This window comes from Eleginops maclovinus, chromosome 20 (genome assembly GCF_036324505.1).
Source record: "Eleginops maclovinus isolate JMC-PN-2008 ecotype Puerto Natales chromosome 20, JC_Emac_rtc_rv5, whole genome shotgun sequence".
NCBI classification, from domain to species: Eukaryota; Metazoa; Chordata; class Actinopteri; order Perciformes; family Eleginopidae; genus Eleginops; species Eleginops maclovinus.
The window spans coordinates 7,433,458-7,458,324 of record NC_086368.1 but is presented as its reverse complement, the minus strand read 5'-3'; the positions used below and the strand labels follow the sequence as shown (position 1 = coordinate 7,458,324).

At 39.5% G+C, this 24,867-nt stretch overlaps 2 protein-coding genes across 2 annotated transcripts in view; one reads left to right on the top strand and one right to left on the bottom strand.

Annotated features, from left to right (window-relative positions):
• The first annotated feature begins 1,438 nt into the window (after positions 1-1,438).
• Positions 1,439-24,764, top strand: st3gal8 (ST3 beta-galactoside alpha-2,3-sialyltransferase 8). Its single transcript, XM_063910400.1, has 9 exons — positions 1,439-1,514; positions 10,188-10,541; positions 12,826-12,949; positions 13,032-13,170; positions 17,842-18,035; positions 18,223-18,402; positions 18,798-18,843; positions 19,142-19,261; positions 20,053-24,764. Exons 2-9 carry the CDS (start codon positions 10,400-10,402, stop codon positions 20,218-20,220), a joined length of 1,113 nt encoding a protein of 370 aa, XP_063766470.1. The 5' UTR covers positions 1,439-1,514; positions 10,188-10,399; the 3' UTR covers positions 20,221-24,764.
• The window catches only part of unm_sa1614 (un-named sa1614), a 19,485-nt gene continuing 16,218 nt past the window's right edge, over positions 21,601-24,867 (bottom strand). The window contains exon 29 of the mRNA XM_063910399.1: positions 21,601-24,416. Coding sequence (XP_063766469.1) covers positions 24,342-24,416 — 75 coding nt within the window. The 3' untranslated portion in view covers positions 21,601-24,341. The remainder of the gene's footprint in view (positions 24,417-24,867) is intronic.

Here is a 24,867-nt window from a genome sequence, read left to right as displayed (position 1 = left end):
GTTAAACTTGGGCCTGCAACCATAGTTTTACTGTATTTTATTTTTGAAAATACACAGCAGAAGTTTGTGTCGTACTAAATGCGGTGCATTTTGCGTATCTCTCTGTTCGCTCGGACATAAACTCAGTAATAAATGTAGTCTATGTTTCATATGATGTGTAAAATCTATCAGCATTTACCGTTTAAATCGCATGTGAACGAAATGCTTGTAGAATCCGTAGTTGTATTTGTATTGTTGATTTAATGTGTGAACGAGCGATATAGAGAAGGTCACATAAAGCTGTTATTATTAGGCTGTAATTTGTAATATACTGTTGGAGTTGTAAGCAGGCCTATTGTATTTATTCTAGTTTATATCTAGTTATATTTGGTGTATATTTAGTTATATTTAGTGTATATTTCTCCTTCCTTCTTTGTATTGAACTGTTGCACCTCAATTTCCCTCGGGATTAATAAAGCTTCTTGAATCTTGAATCTTGTTTTGGTGGGTCTCACTTCCAAGCAATTTACCTCACGTAGCATCTTCATTTGTTTACTATGGTGCCATCGGACAACTCGTCGGCTTTTGCAACCCGGAAGAACGTCATTGTTGTGACGTCATTGTAAATTGACGTATAGAAAAGTCCTATTACGTTCTTATGCCTCAAGAATGCCATAGTTCTCTAACAGGGTAGGGAAATGAGGGGGATAGGCAAACGGAATACACACTTGGCCCCTAATTTCATGAAAGAAAGAATCCATGAGTCAAAGCATTTGAAAGCGAACCCTACACAAACTTGAAATATACAGTATATATAAATACTAGAACCTGAAACCACAGAAGTATGAAATGTGATTACTGCCGTAATTTATTATGTGCTGTGTAATTTGTGATGAACCCCAGCTTTTGGTTTTGATGTGTTTTCATATTTTCAAGAGTTTTAACGGTATGATCCAGAAAACTAATGGCGGGTGTAAACATATGAGACAGGGTCATGGTCCAATCACATGAGGTCCAAGATCATGAAAGCACTACTAATTGGCTGCCAATAAAAGTGGAAGGGTCCGGGGTGCAGAGAGCTGCGTCCCGTGGAAAAGCATGAAGCTGCCAATCTGCTAGCAGCTTTTGGTCACCTGCTTACCAACAGTTGAACGACTTCCATTCACTGATTTGGCCGGCGTCCCTCAACCAGGAAACAATGTAATCACACAGAAATACCCCAAATGTGCAACCATTTTTTACAGAATGCAGACTACCATGCAGGTGCATAGTACAAGCAAACAAGTTTATTTCATAATGTTTTATTTAGAATAATTTATGCCCATCATGTTTAAGTAGACAAAACTCGAGATATTATGAGAGGGGGCGGCGCACCAGCGCCCCGCATCGACCAACCCGCCAGAAAATCCCCTTCCCTCTGACTTTTCTCCCCCTCTCCTCCCCTTTGGTGGGCGGGGCTTCTGAATCATTATGCCCTCAACTGTGCAGCTTCACAAAGAGAAGAAAAAACACCATCCGGGCCGCTTCTGCTTCATGTGAGTCCTCTTCGGTTTGTTCTTACTGGAGCTTTGTGCCACCGGCTGCTTATTCCTGTGTCTTATCCCGGTACAGCCCCGTGTGTGTGTGTGTGTGTGTGTGTGTGTGTGTGTGTGTGTGTGTGTGTGTGTGTGTGTGTGTGTGTGTGTGTGTGTGTGTGTGTGTGTGTGTGTGTGTGTGTGTGTGTGTGTGTGTGTGTGTGTGTGTGTGTGTGTGTGTGTGTGTGTGTGTGTGTGGGTTGCAGCGTTCCTGGTGTGTAACTTCGTCTGGAAAGTTTTCAGCAAACTTCAAGCCGATTCAGCTGCTGTGGCTGCGGGCTGTTCCCAGGCTGCTTCACTCGTGTTTGATGCATTCTGTGTGTGAACGAAACGAGTGTGTCTCGGATAAGAAAAGAGAGAGTCGGGAAGGAGGAGGGGAGGTCGAGAGGGGACAAACTGTCTTCAGACTTTCTGTCTCTTAACGACTTCCTTTGATACTTTTGTCATGCTTGCATAGTATTCCTACAGTGGGTCTGTGGTGAACTTTTAGTAATGTCGTTAGCTGGTAGCCTTCTCTCCTTGTAGGCAGACTTAATTATGGTCTCTTACGGTTAACCGTTATAACCCGGGTTACAGTTTGTGACGCGTACGCAGTCTGTTTTAACTTTGAGCTCATACTTCACTCCTGTAGTTCTTATGTTGGTGTTTACGTTTTGTCAATCGATAGATTTGGTTATATTGAAAATCTGTAATGAAAGGAAAATAATGTTCAACTTTTTAAAGTTGCACCTGTAATATTCCTCTAGTAGATGGTAGTTATTCATTGAGGATAAAGTTAACTATTATTTTCTCTAACCGTTTTCTGCTACTTGTTGTATTAGACTCACTCCGTTTTATTACATCTGCTAATGTCCGTGTTTCACCTATTCTTATTTGTATTTATTTATACTGTGTTTAACTCTTTTCGTGTTGCTGATATACCACTCCTTATTTCTGTACAGGGATTTATACATGTTTATTGTGATCTTACATTTTCCCTAAAATATTCATCTTGCAGCCTGTTATACTGTTGGAATACTCCTCAGTATAACATCCTCAGTTTCCTGAGATACTTTCTGTTTGTTGTGCTGATTTTATTGCACACTATCAGTGTTTTATTTAACTTTTTCCTATGGAAACACTTAAGATAAGAACAAACTATTGATCGTCTGGAAGTAATTCAGCAAAAAAAAGAGCAGTTTTACTGAATACCTTTTTTATGGAGATTTGTAGAATATATCTTCTGTGCTACAAAACTACAACAACAGATCTACAAAACTACTCTATTGTCAGCAAAGTGATACTCTTACAATACCAATTAATATTTTGTAAATCTAATATGATCTTAATCTAATAATTGTTTGGTCTTGTCAGAAAATAACAACAAAAATGCATCCATACCAGTTTCTCAAGCCCACGTCTTGATTTTTTTTGGCCCAAACCTTATTTGTATGTCCAAAAATTGCTATTTTTTTCATTAGAAGTCAGTTTTACAGTTTATTATTTATAGAATTAGTAGGTGATTATTTCGATAGACTAGTGTTGCACCGCTTAAATGCTGGAACATATAGTTTGCCTACCTTGTACTGTTTATACTCACTTTACTGTATTGTACATTAATCATATTCTTATAGTATTTCATAAATATTCTGATTTATTAAATGTTGTTTTTTTTTTCATTTAATCTCTGTAATCAAGTAATAATATTCTTACAGTGTATAGGATAGAGAATTACCTTGGATCAAACGGAGAAGAGTTTCTCTCATAAAACTCCTATAATATCTTGTTTCTGGAACATTTTGTCCTTATAGTACTTCACTGTATTCTCTTTATTTATATTTTTGTAGTTTCTCATGGATCTTAACATTATTGGCCCTATTTTCTTCTTTTGTAATGTTCTTAAAAATGTCCTGTATTATTTCTTCCACATAATGTAACAAACATAAGTGAATTCATTTTTTATCTTGTGCTATTTTATCTAACTTTTGCCTCTAATGTACACATTAAAAGACATTTTGCTATGCGATGACCATTTTTATTTTTTAATGTCCTGTAGTATTCATGAGGACGTTTTAAGCGTTTATTTTATTCAGTGATGAATTCATTCTTAAATGATGTGTGACTCTATGTTTATGATATTAAGCTTGATGTGACAACTGAAACCGGATACATAACATAATTATAGAGGGACATGCTGGTACTCCGGCAAACCTTCTGCTCTGTATTTGGAGAGATGTAATTATAGAGGCCTGATTCTAAATCTGAACTGCAGATTGTCAAAGAGTTGAGCATGTTTTATTTCTAAAGCTCACAATCCGGGATTACTTACAGGCCATATGACACGTTTTTATTAAAAGAGACTCGAATAAAGGGAATGGAAAAGTCCAGATTAAAAAATGTTTATTAAGGGAAAAAAAGTAAGAGCAGCAGAGGAGGATCCCTAAGGCAGGGCAATGGGTGATGTCTTTAAAGAATAGAAAGCTGGACCACAAAAATAATTATTACATGAAAAGGATAATAAAGTAGTATAAATATATATTACAGGGTCTCAGACGGAGCGTTGAGTCTGTCTGTGAGTCAGAATTGTACCGGGAAGTGAGTGTGTTTCTCAGCAGCATATGAGATCACTATTTAAGGTGTGTTTGTCTGGGTGTGTGTTTGTGTGTTACTTTTAACCTCCTGTTTAAATCAGGCTCCACTGGAAGCTTCTGTCTAACACATTTTCCATTCTGCATCTGGTCAGTGACACTTGACAAAAATAACAATGTCCTGTACCGTTTCGGTCGTCTTTGTGGAAACTAAAACACATAAAGACTATTCAGTCTCAGGTCTACATAGTCCCTTGAATGCTATACAGATTGTAAAGCCCCTTGAAGAATATTTTAAATACATAACAAAAACTATGGAAAAACCACATGTTCAGTTTATATGTAAATAGTGTGTTGATTTTGCTGTCGATAGTTTGGGGTGCTGTTTGGTTTTAATGCATATTTTAGCATTGCAAATATACTTTAACCTTAAAACATAAATTACACCAACTTTTTTTTGTTTGGTGTTTTATTTGCTAGATTATTCAAAAACTAAAATTCCTCTCTGCCTACTTTTATACCTAAACAATTTCAGAAAACAAATCTAATGAACATTTACTATTCTACAAAGTGGCACGTTTATAAGTTACAACTAGGCCTAGTTAAAATGAAAGTAATCTAATACAAATGTCTTGCAACAGACCTCCATCTTAAAGATTATAAGGTTCAAAATGTGCTGTTGACTTTGTTGGGGTTATATTGGGTGATGCAAATTATCTTATATGGTGAAAGGATAATAAAAACGCTAAAATAATGCAAATAAACCAAACAGCACCCGGAACTGACACCTGACAACTTGCAATTGACACATCTCGAACAAAAACTAAATAATATAACCTTGCTGGAAAAGCGTTTGTTACAGGGCTGTTGTATTAAACTGCGTTTATTTTAAAAATGTGTACTTAATAATAGTAAACTGTCCACTAAGCGTATCTTTATAAGGGCATAAACCATAACCTGATGTTGGACCAGCTGATTACACTTCAGAACGTTTTTAGACATCATCATTACTTACTTTTTAATCGAGGAAAAGAAGCTCAAGATGTTAAATGTTGTTCAAACACAAGCAGCTGTATGAACACTTACAACTATATAAAGTACTGTCTAAAACTCTATGATGTTTTTTATCAAGATGTATCTGGCCGAATAATAAATCAACAGGATTATGAACCCGACAAGAAGACATTTGAAAAGTCAATATAAACTTAATTGACAATTCACAAGTCTAAATTAACCAAATGTACAACTGTTCAGATACCCACTTAATAGTGAAAGAGAGCTAAGATGTTTTTAGGATATTCGATCAAAAATGAACCTTTTAAATTGGTTTTAATAAAACTCATTAAAGTGATAATGCCGGTAGGGAGATAATGTTTAATTTTGGAAAGTACAGCAAATGGCTTCCTCCAAAACGTGGTACTTCATTTTCATGTTATATCTCTACTGTTCACTTTCAAATGTAGGCAAAGAAAACCCCCCGAAAATCATCATAATGAAAGTAAATAACCAACATGGCGGTTATTAGTATTCACAGCATTCAAGCAGATACCAGATTTATTTTTCCCTTTTTTGCCAGAGTATTTTATTTATGGTTTAATGTGGGATGTAAAGAGTATTTGTATAAATATAGCAAAAGATGTTTTCCAAAAACACATTTCCCACACCAAAACATTTTCTTTAAAAATCAAGAGTTAAACTCTCAGCAATGTCAGTTCGAACTAAGTAAACATAATTATAAAAGAAGATAAACTCAAAGTTAATCTTCATCACTTTGGCAGTCTGATTGGGACTCAAATTCTTCCTCTGTGGTGTCGTTATTTTCCAACTCTTTTCTGTACTCCCATCAGCGGAGCAGCTGGCTTCCATTCTGGTGTCGACATTGAGGTCAAAGTTCAAAGAATGAGATGGAGAGGGAGACAGGAAGTTGTGCTTTCTCTTGAGTTTCTCAGTACAGAAAACCATGTGACCTTTTAACCCTGTCACACACTTCCTTCCAAGCCCTAACATAACATACAGACACTCAGCAGATTAATCAATAACCCTCCACTTTCTCCTTACACTCTGTCAAAAACATCAGTCAGTCTGAACTAAGCCTTTAGATTTTCCTTTGTTCACCTTTATGGTCTCATTTTCAGTTTGAATAACTTACAAATATCTTTGCTGGGATCCAGCGATATCAGTTTTTATTCTGTCAGTATAGTAAATATACCATAAGTAGTATTTTCATCGACATTCTTATAATCAAACAATCTTTTTCTACTACTTCCCCTTCTTTGAACACATTTCACTCAGCGTAGCGTCATCTTTTCAACAAACAACCTTAATATTCCAAATCATTTATACACTACTGGTCATATTAAACCATTCACAAGACAATCATATCATACCCATAGTAGTATAGGCACCAATAATGAAGGGCTCACCTTTCCTAGCCTTTATTACCGGTCCAAGCATTGTTTTGTTTTGAGTTTGAAAAGATCTTGTATCACATACAATGCCTGAAACTCATTGTACATGATACAAGACATATTTAAACAAATGACAAATCACAACATAGCTAACCAATCAGAACAGACTAGGCTCTGGTTTCAGACAGAGGGTGAAAAGAGGTGCTGCAGCTCAGGCAGTATGAGAAACATAAAGAGCTTTTTGAACATTAAAGCATGGAGACATGTCAGAGTAGAGACACAAAATACAAATATGAAACTGAAAATGAGCTTTATAGGGCCCTTTTGACAAGACACTTACTGTGCTCAAATAACTCCTCACTCTCCATAGCATATAAAGCAAACTAGTTTTGTTAAGGACTTCTGTCCAATAATTATTTTTTTACAGGTATTGATCCGTACCTCTGCTTCTGTGTGGACTTTGACATCCAGCCCAGGCTTGTAGCTGGTCACTTTGTTATGAGCTGCTTCTGTGTGAAAAGGCTTTGCTCCAGGGCAAGTTTACACAGTGAACATGCACACGACTAACACAGATGCAAATGCAGCAGCTTAGCTTCCTAATAGGAACGTTTACCAGCCTTTTCCCGGGAATGTTGCCCTTTCCTGCCTGGGGAGGATATACATAACAGGAACAAATATGCCTGAGAGAGTGTTGTTGATCTGATAATCAGTATCCGCCCTGACTTGTCTCCTCTGTGCCTGTTTTCTAAAACCACACACCCAGCATATGTAGAGCTGTGGAAGTAACTGCATTTATTCAACAATACAAATGCAACATTTGTGTCTTAATCTCTATGCTACAAAAAGTATTATTGCTATTCACGCAAATTAATAATTTCAATGAAAGTCACATTTTGTTACTGTGTTTGTTTTGATTTCTTACCTTTTCTTACTTGGAATCTCAGACTCACCTTTCTCGTCTCTCTTTGTTTTAAAAGGAAAATAAAGCAATTAAAACGAGACGAGAATTAAGGACATAGAAGGTAGATAAATAAATAAAAATGTATGAGTACAGTCTTCTTGTTAAACTTGTGACAAGAAAGCACAAGTGTGTTTTCCAAAAATGTAGAATTACCCTACACAGTGTGAGATTCGTGTTAACACACACCTGGTTCCATATTGTGTGCCTCTACTGTGACATGTCTGCATGCATTAATGTTCAAAAAGGTCTAAAAGGTTTTTTTTCACCCTCTGTCTGAAACCAAAGCCCAGTCTGCTCTGATTGGTTAGTTGGCTGGCTCGGTTGTGATTGGTCAACTGCTTAGGTATGTCCTGCCCCTTAGCCTATCCTGTGTTCGAGTGCTAGCCAATAGAAGCGCAAGTGTTACACAGTGATGTCATTATGTAACAGAAGTAAACAGTGGAGTCCAATGGAGGCGTGTGGGAGAGAAAGGTTCTCCCACACGCCTCCATTGGACTGATTTTAGCCTTTGCAGACCATTTACACGCACCAAAACCCATATAACACTACAGGAAAAGGGGAAACCCCAAAAAGCATAATAGGGCCTCTTAAATGATCAATATATTGTCACCACAGTCAGTCTGAAAATGTATTACATTTCTCTGTCAGTGTGGAACTTCTTGCTACTGAAGTCTTTTTACCAGCGTGACACATTCAGTTCACACTTTTTTTTTGTTTTATGAAATGCTTCAGGTCCAACCTCGTCCGATTTATGTCTGGAAATCAACAACACATCACATTTATGCAACAAGGTGCAGGTTTGAAAGGAGCTTTAGTGTGTGTGTGTGTGTGTGTGTGTGTGTGTGTGTGTGTGTGTGTGTGTGTGTGTGTGTGTGTGTGTGTGTGTGTGTGTGTGTGTGTGTGTGTGTGTGTGTGTGTGTGTGTGTGTGTGTGTGTGTGTGTGTGTGTGTGTGTGTGTGTGTGTGTGTGTGTGTGTGTGTGTGTGATTTCCAACACCACACCCACAGTGTGTGTGAGAGCTGTAACAGGAGAGGCTGAACTGAATCCAGATCCGATTGGTATTCAGAGAGCGATTCTGTGTGTGGGGAGACATTCCTGCATGAGGAGGAGGAGAAGGAGGTGTGCGAGGATGAGGGAGTAAAGGGGAGGTAGAGTGGGAATCCATTCATCAGCAAACATTTCAAACCTGTGGTTCCTGAGGTAAAAGTTGAGGCATTGTTAGAAAAACCTTGAACGTCATCATGACCACCATGTCCGGTTATAGTACTGACCACATGTTGTGTGTGTTGAACTGCGACCTTCTGGTAATATGTTTTTAGTTTCCTCACAGTGAAGACCTTAGTTATCATTATTGCTGTAGCGGAGTAAAGTTTGTTATGGATGATTAGTTTGTTATAATTAGTTTGTATGTTCAAATGTTGTTATATATAAAGCTTTTTATGTATAATAAAAAGAATGATTTGTCATAGAAAATAGTTCCATTTAGTCTATCACTTTGTTCACGTGGTAGTTCATTGTGAATTGGCGATGGATACATTTTCTTTTGTATTGTTAAACATATACTTTGTTTGGTTGTTTGTTTGTTAAGGACCTGTTTTTGTGATAGATCATTGGTTTGTCAGTTAATTAGATTGTTAGGATATATAAGTGTGTTGTGTATAACAGAAAGTGTTTCTCAGAGCAGAATCCCTGAGTCACCACTAGCTCTCGGTCCTACTGTACACGTCATGACACCTACTTCATAAAAGGATGTCTAAAATAATGTGCCTGACAGTGTTTGATTATAGTCCCTTTAAAACAATATAATGATGTTATATAAATATTAAAGGTTCTGCCTCAAATAGCTCAAAGTGTATGTTCTAATGTTGACTTTTATTTTCTGAATCACCATTGGATGCTGTGGAGCTTAGTTTTTTTTTGCATGTCTATTTGTAATGTTCAAACGGGACAATGTTGTTTTCTTAACTGTTTTAAATAAATGCTAGGCTTCTCTGATATTACAGGTGTCATATTCCAGTTTTAACTCTTTAGGATTGTGTCCGACTTTTGTAAATTAAACATGTTCAATAACTCCAGAGCGTTTTAAAGTGTATGGTATGCCCTACATTTAAAAACAAGTATTTATCAAATGAAATAGTGTGCTTTTATTTCAAAGCCACCTGTATTAAAGGGACGGTCCAGAAGCTTTCTAATGGTACCATCAATGATATTTATAAAATCACCAAAATCTGGATTTTCATTTTTTTTGTTGTTTTTTTGGGGTGATTACATCTTAAAATATCATGACGGGCTTATGAAACTTTCTCTGAAAAACTTTAATCAAAGATTTTAATAAAGGAAAAAAAGACTGGTAAGGACCTTAAATAATGATTCACTTCTCAATTCTTAGACTTCCACTTAGCACCACTGTGATATTACTGTGCTATGTGCAATACATTTTTTACTCAATTTATGTTTTCTCTTGCAGCTACTTCACTCCTTTTTATATATTCCCTTACTTTTTATAATGCTGCTAATTATTTTTTGGATGTGTACTTATTTGATTATTTTTATTAACCTGTGCTTGCCACTTTATTTATATTTGTTACTCTACTTCTCTACAATTTATAACTTCCCTGTTATAAAGAGTGTCTGACTTATTTGGGTTGAGGTCCTTAAGGATGATGCTGATGTCTCTCTGTCTTTCTGCCTGAACCAGGTGTGACCATTGATCTCAACCAATCAGCGGCGGGGTCCAGAGGAGGGAGAGTTCAGACTTCGTGGAGATGAAGCTGAGGGAAGACACGACGGAACGGACGGTAATGTCCAGATGACAGAGTCCAAATGTGCTGACGTAGCAGCAGTTCAGTGACGGCTCAACAACAAAACCCAACTTCATCCCACAGCCGCCCACTCATCCTCCGTCCAGCCATGTTGTTGAGGAAGAAGCTGTGTGTTGCCTTGGTGATCACTGCCATCCTTTTCCTCATGCTCGCCAGTCATGGCATTCAAAAGAGACACTTTCCTTCTCTGCCTCTAATCAGCTGGACCACGCCCACCGACAGGCAGACAGGTGAGCAGAACATTCCCCCAAAGGACCTTTTTTTAAATCCTTTTTTTAATGATTTACAGGTCTATACAATCATCGATAATATACATCAATATTCTCTTTAAGCCTTTATCTAATTCATAATCACAGAACACAACACTGGATCACAGATTCTGTGAACAATACAAAGTGTGGGGATTTAATATTAACCAATTTCCCCAAAAACTGGGTATCTTTTTTAATTATACCGCTATAAAATAAATATTTTTAGCTATTGCTTTTCTCAAAAAAGTCTTTGAAAACAAAATAATGTTAATATATTTTTTCACCCATCAATCGATACATGAAATTGCTTGAAATGTGTGTTTTCATACGACAATTTGTATCACCATTCATATGTTTTGCTACAATTGGTTTTCAAATTGGTCTGAATGAGGCCTTTATTTCCCCAGAACACTGCCACAGTGTATTGCATTGTGCTACTACAGGGTCATATCCCTCCATGAAATTGCAGAATTGTGTACCAAATATATAAATGTCATAATGCGGAGGTGGTTGAATGCAATGTGTGAATATCTGGTTTAACATTATAAATGTTTATGCCTACACTATGCTCGTTGGTCTTGGTGTCATTCACACGAGTACTCCTGTCTCCACCAGATGCACCGTGTGTTTCAGAAGGATCCTATAAGTGGCTTGTGGCTAACAGTGCGCACCTAGCCTTTTTTTATCAGTCCCAGCGCTTAGCAGAAAGCAGAACCAGAGCTATATCCAGATTACTGCGATAAATCGAGAGATTGTTGTGGCATTGAATTCATTATTATATTTCTTATATAATTGCTTATATGTATTTATCCACCACAGCATTAAACACTTTCTGATGACAAAACTGTGCTTACATTGTAAAAAATTTAATTTTAGCCAAAATTGGACAAGTTTCATAGGGTTGTTGTAGAAATGGGGCAAAGCCTGTGAGCTAGTTCAGGCAACTTGAGCACCAATGATACATTTGCACATAACGCCCCTTGTCACTCTTGCAACCAACCAAACATAGTCTCTGAATCTGGCGCTCTATTTAAGCTGTTGGATCTGCCTACCTCTGCCTCGCTAATGCAGCTGCTGCTACTGCTGCTGCTTCCACGCTGCTAATGCGTTCACCTCACTGCTGCTGCTACTGCTGCTTCCACACTGCTAATGCGTTCACCTCGCTGCTGCAGCTGCTGCTGCTACTGCTGCTTCCACACTGCTAATGCTTTCACCTCGCTGCTGCTGCTGCTGCTGCTGTTTCCACGCTGCTAATGCGTTCACCTCGCTGCTGCTGCTACTGCTGCTTCCACACTGCTAATGCGTTCACCTCGCTGCTGCTGCAGCTGCTGTTTCCACGCTGCTAATGCGTTCACCTCGCTGCTGCAGCTGCTGTTTCCACGCTGCTAATGCGTTCACCTCGCTGCTGCAGCTGCTGCTGCTGCTGCTGCTGCTGCTACTGCTGCTGCTGCTGTTTCCACGCTGCTAATGCGTTCACCTCGCTGCTGCTGCTGTTTCCACGCAGCTAATGCATTCACCTCGCTGCTGCTGCTACTACTGCTGTTTCCAAGCTGCTAATGCATTCACCTCGCTGCTGCTGCTGCTGCTGTTTCCACGCAGCTAATGCATTCACCTCGCTGCTGCTGCTACTACTGCTGTTTCCAAGCTGCTAATGCGTTCACCTCGCTGCTGCTGCTGCTGCTGTTTCCAAGCTGCTAATGCGTTCACCTCGCTGCTGCTGCTGCTGCTGCTGTTTCCACGCTGCTAATGCGTTCACCTCGCTGCTGCAGCTGCTGCTGCTGCTGCTGCGTTCATGTTGACGATGCTCGTCTGCCCCACCACCACCCCAGCTTCTTCCCCAGCTTCCTCCCCAGCTTCCATCTGTAGGCTCGGGGGATAGTTGTCTAATCATCACTCAATGTTCTGTGTTAATATGTGGAGTGATGAGGCCCGAGCCTAGACACCAAACTCAAACTATATACCGCTTCTAATAAACATATTAATGAAACTCGTGAGTTGTTTGACTGAAATAATATAATCACACTAATCAGTTTTCTTTGTGTGATCCAAATATTTACTCAAGTAAAATTATAAAAGTATGGCTGACAAATTATACTCAGAGTACCAAAAGTAAAATAACTTATTGTGTAGAATAGCACATTTAAATTATAATATTCGCAGCATTTTAGTAGTGGCAGCAGAAGTACAGCAGCAGATGTTAATGATGTTAGCAGAGCTCCCACAATGCACAGTTCTCTGACTCTCCGTCTGTTTATGTTTGCAGTAGTTGAACACAAAGCGCCTCATGCTGATCCGACCCCTGACCCTCCAAGGAATCCCCCTCCTCCTGTCATCACCCAACCTAAGCCCAAGGAGAAGCCAGTACAAATCTCCCAGAGTAACTTAAAGTAATACGCACAAGGTCCCAGACTCCATATCCCATGATTCCCTGTGTTGTCCCTGTCTGACTCATCTGTGTCCTCCTGTCAGGTTGTGTGGTTGTACTGAGTCCTGTATTTCAGACCTGGGGGAGTCGGACTGGTTCAGCCGACACTACGACGCCAAGCAGCAGCCTGTCCTCCGAGACACCGACAACAACCTCGACTCGCAGGCGCTCGCATGGTGGCTGGTGAGCGACAAAAAGCAGGAAAAATGCAAATGCTAATTGTAGAGGCGAAAGAACAGTTCATAGTGATAACTACAGTTAACATGACTAAAATGTGTTAAAAAGATACATCATTTCATTTTGAAGGTCATATAATGGTTAAAAACGTTAAAAAAAATTCATGTTTTATATGATTTGGTACATGTTGATAAAAAGGTGTACTTCCCCTTTAAGACCGCATACATGCGCTAGATATTCTGTGGACAAGGGGAGCGTGCGGACAGTGCTTGAGAGCTGGTGGAGGCAAACACCCTACACTCCTACACATAAAACAGAAACCCAAAGACTCACCAAAGGAAGAGGCTTCACAGGGGGAGCCCAAGGACGAGTCTCCGAAGGAAGAGCAAACTGTGGTCAGCGGATTCGTGGATGCAGGGGACACAAGCTCCCAGACTGGGGCCGGGGGTACAGATAGTATCCTTGCCATCGTTCCTGTGAGAGTAAAGGCAAAAAAAGGCAACAAGGTGCTGACTTGTTATGCATTCCTGGATCCAGGGAGTAATGCTTCCTTCTGCACTAACAAGCTGGCGAATGACCTTCACCTGCGAGGAAAAAATGTGAACTTGCTACTTACCACCATGGGAGAACAAAAGGCAGTCTCCTGCAAAGCTGTACCAGACCTAGAAGTGAGCAGCTTAGAAGGCAATGACTTCATCGAGCTCACAGAGGTTTTTTCACAAAAGGTTATACCTGTGAGTAAAGAGAACATTCCAACTCAAGAAAACGTGGATAAGTGGCCACATCTGCAAGGTGTACGAATTCCTTCGATCAACGCAGATGTCGGTCTTCTGATTGGAACTGATGTGGCGAAAGCCTTGGAACCAGAAGAGGTAATCCGTAGCGTCAAAGATGGGCCGTATGCAGTACGCACAGCGCTAGGATGGACCGTAAACGGACCGCTGCGTGAGAACATTAGATTCAAGACATTTGTGGCAAACAGGGTTGCTACAATCCTACAAGCATCAAGAGTGGAGCAATGGAGCTACATCAACACACAGTTGAATCCAGCGGATCACGCTTCCAGGGGGCAAAAGGCAAGCGTCTTCACGCAGAACAAAGTATGGATCTCAGGGCCTGCCTTCCTCAGCAAGCCAGAAAGGGAATGGCCAAACAAGCCTGATCATTTAGAGGAGCTTACAGTAGCAGATCCTGAGGTCAAGAAAGGCATACTCGTCAATGCTACAACAGTAGAAGAAAGCACCGATGCAATGCAACAACTAACAGAATACTTCTCTTCATGGATACGGCTAAAGAAAGCGGTGGCGTGGCTCACTCGAGTCAAAGGAACCCTGGTAAACCTGTCGAAGAAGAGAGGAGAAATGAATGGATTATACAAGGATCAAGAACAAGTGAACAAAGAAATGACAAGCTACAAGAGGAGTCTCAAACAGACTTATCTGACCGTGGACTATTTGCGACAAGCTGAGCTGGATATCATCAACCCTGTCAGCAAAAGAAGTTCAGAGAAGAAATGTTTGCTCTTCAGAGAAAAGAGCCCGTCAAGAAAAGTAGTCGAATCTACAGACTGAATCCGCGACTTCAAGAGGGAATCCTTCGCGTCGGAGGGAGGCTCGGTCGAGCATCCATGCCAGCCGAAGCCAAGCACCCGATGCTCCTGCCTAAAGACCATCGCGTGGCTGATCTGATTCTTCAGGATGCACATGAGTGGCTGGGACACAGTGGACGCAATTATGTCTTGTCTCATGTACGTCAAAGATACTGGATTATCAACGCTCCCTCAACAATCAGAAAAATGCTGTCTCGCTGTATTACCTGTCGAAGACAACATGGTGCACCAGGCACACAAATGATGGCGGACTTACCAAGAAACAGGGTCATACCAGACGAACCACCTTTCACCAGAAGTGGAGTGGATCTGTTTGGATCATTCAACGTAAAACGTGGAAGATCATCTGTGAAAAGGTATGGTGTCATATTTACCTGCCTCGCAAGTCGTGCGGTTCACATCGAAATGGCAACATCGCTGGAAACAGACTCTTTTATTCACGCTTTGCGTCGCTTCATCGCAAGGAGAGGTCAAGTGAAGGAAATGCGATCCGATAATGGGACTAACTTCGTCGGAGCCGACCGCGAGCTCAGAAAGGCTATAAAGGAGTGGAATACTTCACAAATCGAGAACAGCTTGCTCCAATGTGACATCAAATGGATATTAAATCCACCATCCGGGTCACACCATGGAGGGGTGTGGGAGAGAATCATCCGCTCCATCAGAAAGATCATGGTTGCTACGCTGAGAGAACAAAGCTTGGATGAGGAAGGTCTTCAAACGTTCTTCTGTGAATGTGAGGCCATTCTGAACAGTAGGCCTATTACCATGCTTTCAAATGATATGAATGATCTGGAAGCTCTCACCCCACAGCACTTGCTGCTACTGAAGACTCAACCCAACTTACCACCGGGTCTCTTCCGGAAAGATGACACCTACGCGCGTAAAAGATGGAGGCAAGTCCAGTATATGGGCGACCTATTCTGGAAGCGCTGGACCAAGGAGTATCTGCCTCAACTCCAGAAAAGACAGAAATGGAACCATCCATCACGACACTTCATCCCAGGAGATGTAGTCTTGATTGTCGACGAGTCAGCGCCTAGGGGATCCTGGCTGATGGGAAGGATCGTCAAGACTACGGAGGATGAGCATGGAATGGTCCGCAAGGTTCGAGTCAAGACAAAGACTAATGAGCTTGAGAGGCCGATAACGAAGCTCTGCTTACTTCAAGAAGCAGTATGAGAAGGACTGTTGTTTACCTGAGTGTTACTCAGAAGAAAGATATTCTAAGAAAAAACGTTCTTCAGATAAGTTGTAATTGTTTCTACCCTGGAAAGCAATTAGGGGCCAGGTATGTAGAGGCGAAAGAACAGTTCATAGTGATAACTACAGTTAACATGACTAAAATGTGTTAAAAAGATACATAATTTCATGTTGAAGGTCATTTAATGGTTAAAAACGTTAAAAGCATACTAGAATTCATGTTTTATATGATTTGGTACATGTTGATAAAAAGGTGTAGGCCTACTTCCCCTTTAAGACCGCATACATGCGCTAGATATTCTGTGGACAAGGGGAGCGTGCGGACAGTGCTTGAGAGCTGTGGAGGCAAACGGTTTTCTTACCTTCTTTTTTAGTGAATAGTAAATAGTTACAACAAGTGTATTAGCCAGCCATATTTTTTGTAAGCAAATTATAACTTTGAAACTGAGTAATAAAACGGAGATTCCTATATTTTTCTTTATTACAACAACGTTTCTGAAGTGGACTTTTGTTGAACTGTACAGCTGGGCTAGCTATGGACACTGCATGTGGAACGTAACTTCTTGCTAACAATAGACAACTGAGTAAGCCATTGCAAGATCTGAAGACACTTCAAACCTCTACACTAATAATGAGAAAATGTGTACTTTACTATGACCTGTTTTTGGTAGAATGTGTAGCTAAATGTTTCTAGTTTCTGTGTGCGTCTCACACTCTATTTGGTCACAACTGATAAATCTGTCAAGCAGCAGTGATAGCAGACCAGACAGGCACCCAAACTATCTCCGCAAACAGTTTGTGTTTGTGTGTTCAGCTGTGTTGTTGAGAAGCAAATTAAAGAGCAGGCTATTACTATAATTACTCTTTCGATTGAAAACCAGCTGATAATTGGTGGCCGATTACTTTGGGAACCCTTAATGAAATTCAATCTAAAGTGCATCATTTTATACCACAAACCATAACGGATAACTAATATATTGATTTTGATGCTTAACATTAATAGTTAAGCTAATCCAAAAAATATAACTGGATGTCTCGCATAAATGATTGCAGGCTGCACACTGGAAGCATTGAAGTGATGCACCAGCACTTATATCAGCTGAACACAGATCAAAAATATGTTATTAGAACACCAAAGAACAATGTATACTATCCTGCTTAATGGTTTCACAGTGCGTATCAGTAAATAGTCAAGACCATTAATGACAGTCCTGAATTTTAAAATATAAATCATTTAAAAAGTCATAAATTGGCTTTTCTAGAAGACAGCCACAGTCAGGTTGAAAAGACAGACGAGTCTATTTCCTGCATTTATAGATCACATCCTGCTGCAGAAACCATTAGTAGATTAAAGGGATGCAGGGGAGGCAGTGCGGAGGGGGTACATGCTGCTAACATTGTGTGTGTGTGTGTGTGTGTGTGTGTGTGTGTGTGTGTGTGTGTGTGTGTGTGTGTGTGTGTGTGTGTGTGTGTGTGTGTGTGTGTGTGTGTGTGTGTGTGTGTGTGTGTGTGTGTGTGTGTGTGTGTGTGTGTGTGTGTGTGTGTGTGTGTGTAAATCAAATAACTATTCATATCTTAAACTGCACTGTAACTTTTATTCTTTTGTGTCCTTAATCCATTTGAGCTTAATTGTATTTGTATTTTCTTGGCTTTTAAATGTAATTTAATATTGCGTTTCTACTGAATTTTCTCCAGATGCTTTTAATGTCTTATGTAAAGCACTTTCAAACTATATTCATCAACTTGGTTTGCCTCACCTTAACATCATGAGAAAACAATGTTTTAGAGATGTTGAAAGTGTTTGAGCATGATTTAACTCAGCTATATATTAATAAAATAAGGCAACATGCTGTATTTCTCCTCAGAGTCTCCAGAGGTCTGGCAATGATCAGACATTAGAGAAGGTGATGTCAGAGATGTTTAAGGTCATTTCTTCGCCCACTGTGGACTTCAGGCCCGTCCCCTCCAGTTGCCGTCGTTGCGCGGTGGTCGGCAACTCCGGCAACCTGCGGGATTCTAGAAATGGGAACCTGATTGACTCGCACAACTCCGTCATCCGGTATGTAATCCCAAACACCACCTCTTTATCCTTCTTCTCCTCATCTTCTGCCTCCTCCTCTTTTCCACTGTCCTCCCAATCATCTTTCTCTTTCTCATCGTCCTTACTCTCCTCCTGGTCCTCCTGGTCAATTCCTTGTCCTCATCCTAGTTATTTTCCTCCACCTCATTCTATCTATCCTCAACAGGATGAACAAGGCGATGACTCGAGGATTTGAGAAAGACGTTGGGAATCGGACCACGCATCACTTCCTGTACCCGGAGAGCGCGGTGGACGTGGCGCACGGCGTCAGCCTCGTCCTGCTGCCGTTCAAACTCCGAGACATGGAGTGGCTGACCAGCGCACTGTCCACCGGTGAAGTCAAAATGTACGAAATATAAATAAATATAAACTTTAAGTGTGTCAAATTTTATACAATTCTCTGTTATGAAGTTCACGTTTTCCTATCCAAGTATAACTATCATACTTGGATGCAAATATCTAACCTAATCTTTAATGAAAAAACATTCGAATATACAAATATTGTAGAAATGATGTAAAATTATCCTTAGTTTGACAGTTTTTTAGAGGTTTTATTGTGTATGTATATTTGAGAATACATAGACATAAAAATGCATCAAAATTAAAGCTAACTTTTGTTATTCAGCATTGTTGTACATGCAATGTTCCATATATTATATATTTGATATGGTACTGTATTTTCTAAAATGCAGTCATGATATAAACCATGACCAGTAATTGTTTGCGTGTCTGTGTGTTCAGGACCTACATGAGGGTTAAAGAACGAGTGGAGGCTGATAAAGACAAGGTAAGATAAATGTTTCATCATGCTCTCTTTTCACACTCTGTGGTTTTTGCAACTGCCTATGCCCTTGTGAAAAAGTGTTGAGTTCTGCTTTTAAGTGACATTGAAACCAGTTTTTCACTACTGGTTTCAATGTCTTTAAATGAATATGTTGGCGTTTTCAGCATTTCACCCAGAACACCTATAAGTAAATGAAGCTATAATTACACAGGTGATTCTGCCAGTTTAACTAACTATGTGATAAACACCAGAAAGCCAATGAACACTCACATATGAATCATAATGGTAACACTGTGTGCAGGTTCTGGTGGTGAACCCGGCGTTCTTCAAGTACGCTCATGAACGTTGGACTGAGGGTCACGGTCGCTACCCGTCCACCGGCATGCTGGCCATCATCTTCGCTCTGCACACTTGCGACCAGGTAGGAGGGACGGGGGCTTACTTTATACCATTTTAAAGATAAAGGACCTAATGACAAATCATACTATGTGTTTTTTACCACAAATTGTACTTTTTTCAATGCATTTTCTTGGCATACTATTTTATTCCTTTTGTGATGTTTTATACTATGACTTTATGACCTTAATAATATTTTATACTATGACTTTATGACCTTAATAATATTTTATACTATGACTTTATGACCTTAATAATATTTTATACTATGACTTTATGACCTTAATAATATTTTATACTATGACTTTATGACCTTAATAATATTTTATACTATGACTTTATGACCTTAATAATATTTTATACTATGACTTTATGACCTTAATAATATTTTATACTATGACTTTATGACCTTAATAATATTTTATACTATGACTTTTTACAAATTATTATTCGTCATACTATACTATAACTTTTTTATGATTTAGATTTTTTCCATTACTTTTTTTTGAATTACTTTTATGAAAAGCTATACTACGATTATTCTATACTGTGACTTTTTTCAATACATTTTTTGCTATACTTTACTTTTAGCGACTCTTTTTATTGACATAGTATGCTATTACTTTATCTAACATTTCATTCATGCTATTGCTTTTTCTGTCCTCTTTTGACAAACTATAGTATGACATTTTGATAAAAAATATAATGCCATACCATTCATAACTTTTTAATTGCATGACTTTTTACAATAAAATTGTTACTACTATATGTCATATATATCATGATGTCATGACATCACTTCCTCTCTACACTCAGCTGTCCGTGTTTGGTTACGGTGCCGACAAACAGGGGAACTGGCATCACTACTGGGAGGACAACCGCTACGCTGGAGCCTTCAGGAAGACCGGCGTCCACAGCGCTGATTTTGAAATGGAGATCATCCACCAGCTCGCCAAAGAGGGCAAAATCAGTCTGCACCTGTGACCCAACCACGGACACCAAGACCCTCTATCCACAGTCTGACGGGCTGACATGAATATAGACTTAACGCTGGCTGAATGATAGACAACCCACAAAAAGCTGGAGATCGTCTTGATCGATCTTATCAGTACAAACCCAAAGATTTTCAGTTTAATATTAAATATAAAACAGAAAGAAACTTTTAAAAAGTGCTAAAAATGACCTAATGTTTTGGCATTAAAGATAACTTTGAGGATTAATTGATAATCTAACAAGATTGCTATTATTTTTCTCTCAATGTACCTATGGTTGCAGCTCTAGTGCTGTCTTACCCACAGACAGACCTGCTGACTGAAGGATCAATCTGCTCGCTGCCCAGCAGATCATTTTCCGCTTTATTGACAAAGAACCAGCTGCATCTCGTCTGTTATCCAGTCTGGTTGATGGCAGCTGAGTGTTTGCATACCCAGCTGTCCTCAAACCTGACTCAACTCTGGACCCTATGTGCCTGCCAGATTTGGCTTGTCTGTTGGGAATGGGACAGGAATCAGACCTTTACTTCTTGCACATCAATCACCACGTCTGCCTTGAGTCAGAAAGCCATTAATGCGGGATTGAAGCCGCTGATGGGTGTTGATATTTTTGCTTATCTGGATTACCTTTGGACGGAGCCTTTCGGGGTGGAGGAGATAAACCTGACACTTTCACTTGTAGGATGGGGCCTTGATTTCCTCCCTCTGCCTAATCGCTGGTTTAATTGAAACCCAGCTTAACATGAACATAAATATTGATTTTCGGGACCCTCCACTGCTTAAACAGACCCTTTTTTTTATGTCTGAGACTGCGAGGATACACCACACAAATTATGCTTTAAGCGGGGAAACAACCACAGACTTTTTGTATATTTTTATTTGATTTTATAGATATTATACAGGGATAACCTCTTTTTTATTAAAGCACTTTTCGATTTTGTATCATTTATAATCCACCCATTTATTCTAAATGAAGCAAACCGTCCTGATCTGCAGGATGTTTCTGTCCGGACAGACTTGAACCGGGAATAGAAGTCTTTTATGTTGTTTTGTAAAGTCTACATTTTTGGAACGTAAGCCAATGATGCTTCCTGTCTCGGCCATATATGGAACTGGAGACATTGCGTGGGAGGAGCCTGTGTGAGGTTCTCGGCCTGTGTTTGTACTTCCTCATGATGATTCAACAGCCTGTAGTTTTCAGCGGCTTTCACTCACAAAACAGAAGTTGAAGGGACTACTTTTTTAGGTCCACTAGCTGAAAAAGTTCATGAAAAGCGTTAATGTTAAACTCTGCAGCTTTACATCATTTCCTTTGTTGTGGTCGACTGTTTAACTTTGTGATGTAACACTTAAAAAAGGAGGAAACGGCGCAAAACTTTAAACTAAAGATTTATTAAACAAAACCTAACAAAGTCAAACAATCAGTAACAGCACCAGTGTAGGGGCGGTGCATGGACGAGAGGGAGAAGTAGTGCAATGTAAGTAAGTCCAACCAAAAATCACCAACCATATGAATGAAGAAAAACAGACCAGTTCAGCAGGAAGCAGCTGGACCTTCTGTTTAAAGGTAGACGACAGCAGAGAGCGGTCACACCTGTGCTGTGAATGTACAAAAAACGGTTGCTGAAATGCAATCACAGTCGTATGAATGTTTGTGGCTTCTTTTACAATAAAAAAAGAAACGTTCTCACACTCGGAAAGTTCAAGTCTGAATCTGACTCAGTTTCAGATGCAGTTTCTTTTAGCTGTGTTTTTGCTCTTCATGATGGGGAACATTCAGTTTCTGGTGTACATTCTAAGCTTAAAATGCAAAATATTTAAGGAATTTGCACCCAGCAGTCATGCATATAAAGAAAGTATAATTTGGACAGAAAACACACCAGACTGTTACTAATATATTCATAAATGTGTCAGTCTTCCACGTTATCGTTTAGCTTTTACGTGTTGGTATCAATGGTCACTTTTTAAATTAGTGTTTTCACCTTGTTTTCGCTCGCACAAAAGTTATTAACAGATATTTTGTCATATATTTGTTTTTTTAATTGACAGATGTTGACTTGCACATTATTTAAGAGAGATTGCTTGACTACACAACCACTCTCAGGCCGACCATGTAATGGATTGGGATGAAGTTTTTCTGGCGCTCCGTATCCAGATTCAGACCAACTTGCCAGTGTGAAATCGTTTCAGTAGGAAAGCTCAGTCTGCTTCAAACTGACTTGTTGATGCAACGTCTAAAGGCCAGGATATGTGGTGTGAAAATCCTGCCATCATATATTCCTCCTGGCAGCATCTCACTGCGTCCTTGAATGCCGTCCAAAATATCTGTGTCTGTGTAAGATGCAGCTGTTGCAGAGGGAGTTTTTAGACGATCCAACAAGCTCTTGGTTTGAAGCAGACGGAGGCCTCTATATGACCATGAATGCTGAATTATTATCTGGAGGCTATTGCTCTGACGTTCACTTTGGCTGCAGTTAAATGGTCTATTAAAACCCATCTGCTGAGTCATCTCAAGCTGTGTTTTAATCTGAAACATCTGCTGCTTGTTTTAATAGTTTTTTGCAGAGATTTAACGCTTTGATGGTTCCCCAAGTAAAAAAGACTGTCTGCTGGTTAACTGGGAAATTATCCACTTTATGTAGGACATTCAGCCGCTAAATGACAGAGCAACAGCCCTCCAGTGTCCTGAGCTGGACTTCACATCCGGATGGAAGGTTTTTGAATCCAAAGTTGTGCTTATTATTAGTCTTCCTGCAGTCTGGGAATTTAGATTTTTCCACCAGGAATGCAGGAACGTGCGGATTAAATCAAATAAACCAATCATGATGTATGATGTATGATGTATGTTCACTTATCATAGCTTTAATCAGCGCTTCATGTTTAAACTGTGACTGTTTGACAAAAGGACATTTCAGTTTCATTTAACAAACAACCTACTGATCATTGATTCATTCGTGGTTGCAGGCAGAAGCACTGTGATATTTCAAAACTACGTAAACCCACCGCTGTTACTTTGAATTAAAGGAAACAAAAGAAAGAGTTTTTTGTTCTTCCAAAGGCTCTGGAGGTACATGTTGGCACACTCAAACACAGATGGAGACGTCTATAAAGTCCTAGTGGCAGTTTGTTTCTGCCGCCATGATAAAAATGAACATTTGCTCAGTTTCCAGTACAAGATGTTGAGTCCTGTCATTATGACTTTTTTCATTGTTTTCACTAGAGACCAAATAATTGTATTTTAGCAGAACACTCCTGATTCTCATCATATGTCATCATATACTGCCCTTGCACTTGTCAGACATATTAAGCTCTGCCCCACAAAGGTGGCAAAGCCTGAGATGGGACAGAAGAGCTTTACAGGATCAATAACCGTGGAGGGGTGCAGTGATACATTTTTGTAAGCCCACCAAGAAGTTAGCATCGCAAGAGCTCCTGCGGCAAAAAGCCAACTGGATTTATCCAACCGACATCTTTAAGACACATTTAAGCTTCAGACATTCAAGAGCGGGGTGATTTATTTTAGGTTGTAGAAATAAATGTGAAAAACTCTTTAGCTTGTGCTAACCATATGCCTTACTTCAGGCATCTAAGCAAAAAGCCATTGAATTTTTTACGAGGGAACTGGAACTGTTTGTAGGATTTATGCCTGCACCACTCCATGAATATATTAAATAAGTAATAAGTAAATAACAGAAAGAAGTCGTTCAGTTGCACTTCAAATTAAAAGTCCAGTGGATTCATTTATTTTGAAGTGTAGTACCTATGTGCTTAATAAAATATTATTTTATAACAAAAATAAATAAATAATAGCACGGTCATCATTACACTTAAATCGTTGCTGACCTGTTTGTGCGAGGCAGTCTCCATGGCGACATTATCACATGACCCGAGCTACATACAGATTCTTCACAGAAAAGGTCAACTGTAATGTCTCCATGGCAACAAAAGCTGCTGGTTGCTGTGACAACATGAACGGTGCCTGGACCATTGATCATCACAGGAAGCAGTCCAGTAAAGGAAGAAGCAGAGAGACAGTATCCCGGGGTTCCATGTTCTGGTTCTCCAGGCAGACTGGATCTGTACGGGTCCAGGTTCTGGTGCGTTTGGTCCATGTCAGTCTGAGAGCAGCTGGACGAATGAGGACGGGAACAAACCCCTCTGGTCCGGTTCATCCTCTATGTAACCATGCTGCACACACATTCACACATGTTGATTTAAATTTTAACATAAACTCCATACAACAATGTTCATTTTGACACCAAATTTTGATTTGGTTTTACTCCTTGGATAGAAATATATATTAGTTTTAGCAATTTTTAAATTTGATTGGATTTTATTGTACTCATGTAAAAACAAACTAAGTAAGAAAACAAAGTAATAATGCTCAGCAGACATGTATCAAACTTTTAATAAACTACATTTCCAACACCTATAGGTACAAATAGGTGTTGGAAGAAATTAAGACTTATCAACCTGTCATAATGTTGAAAATGTAGTAAATGGCATGTTTGAACTGATTAAATGGTCTGACTTTAAGGGTTTGGTCAATAAGAATTCTTTGTTTCTTCTATGAAATCTGAGCTGTTGCCGTCTTGTGTACAAAAACCATATTATAATGTTATTGTACATCACAAGACCA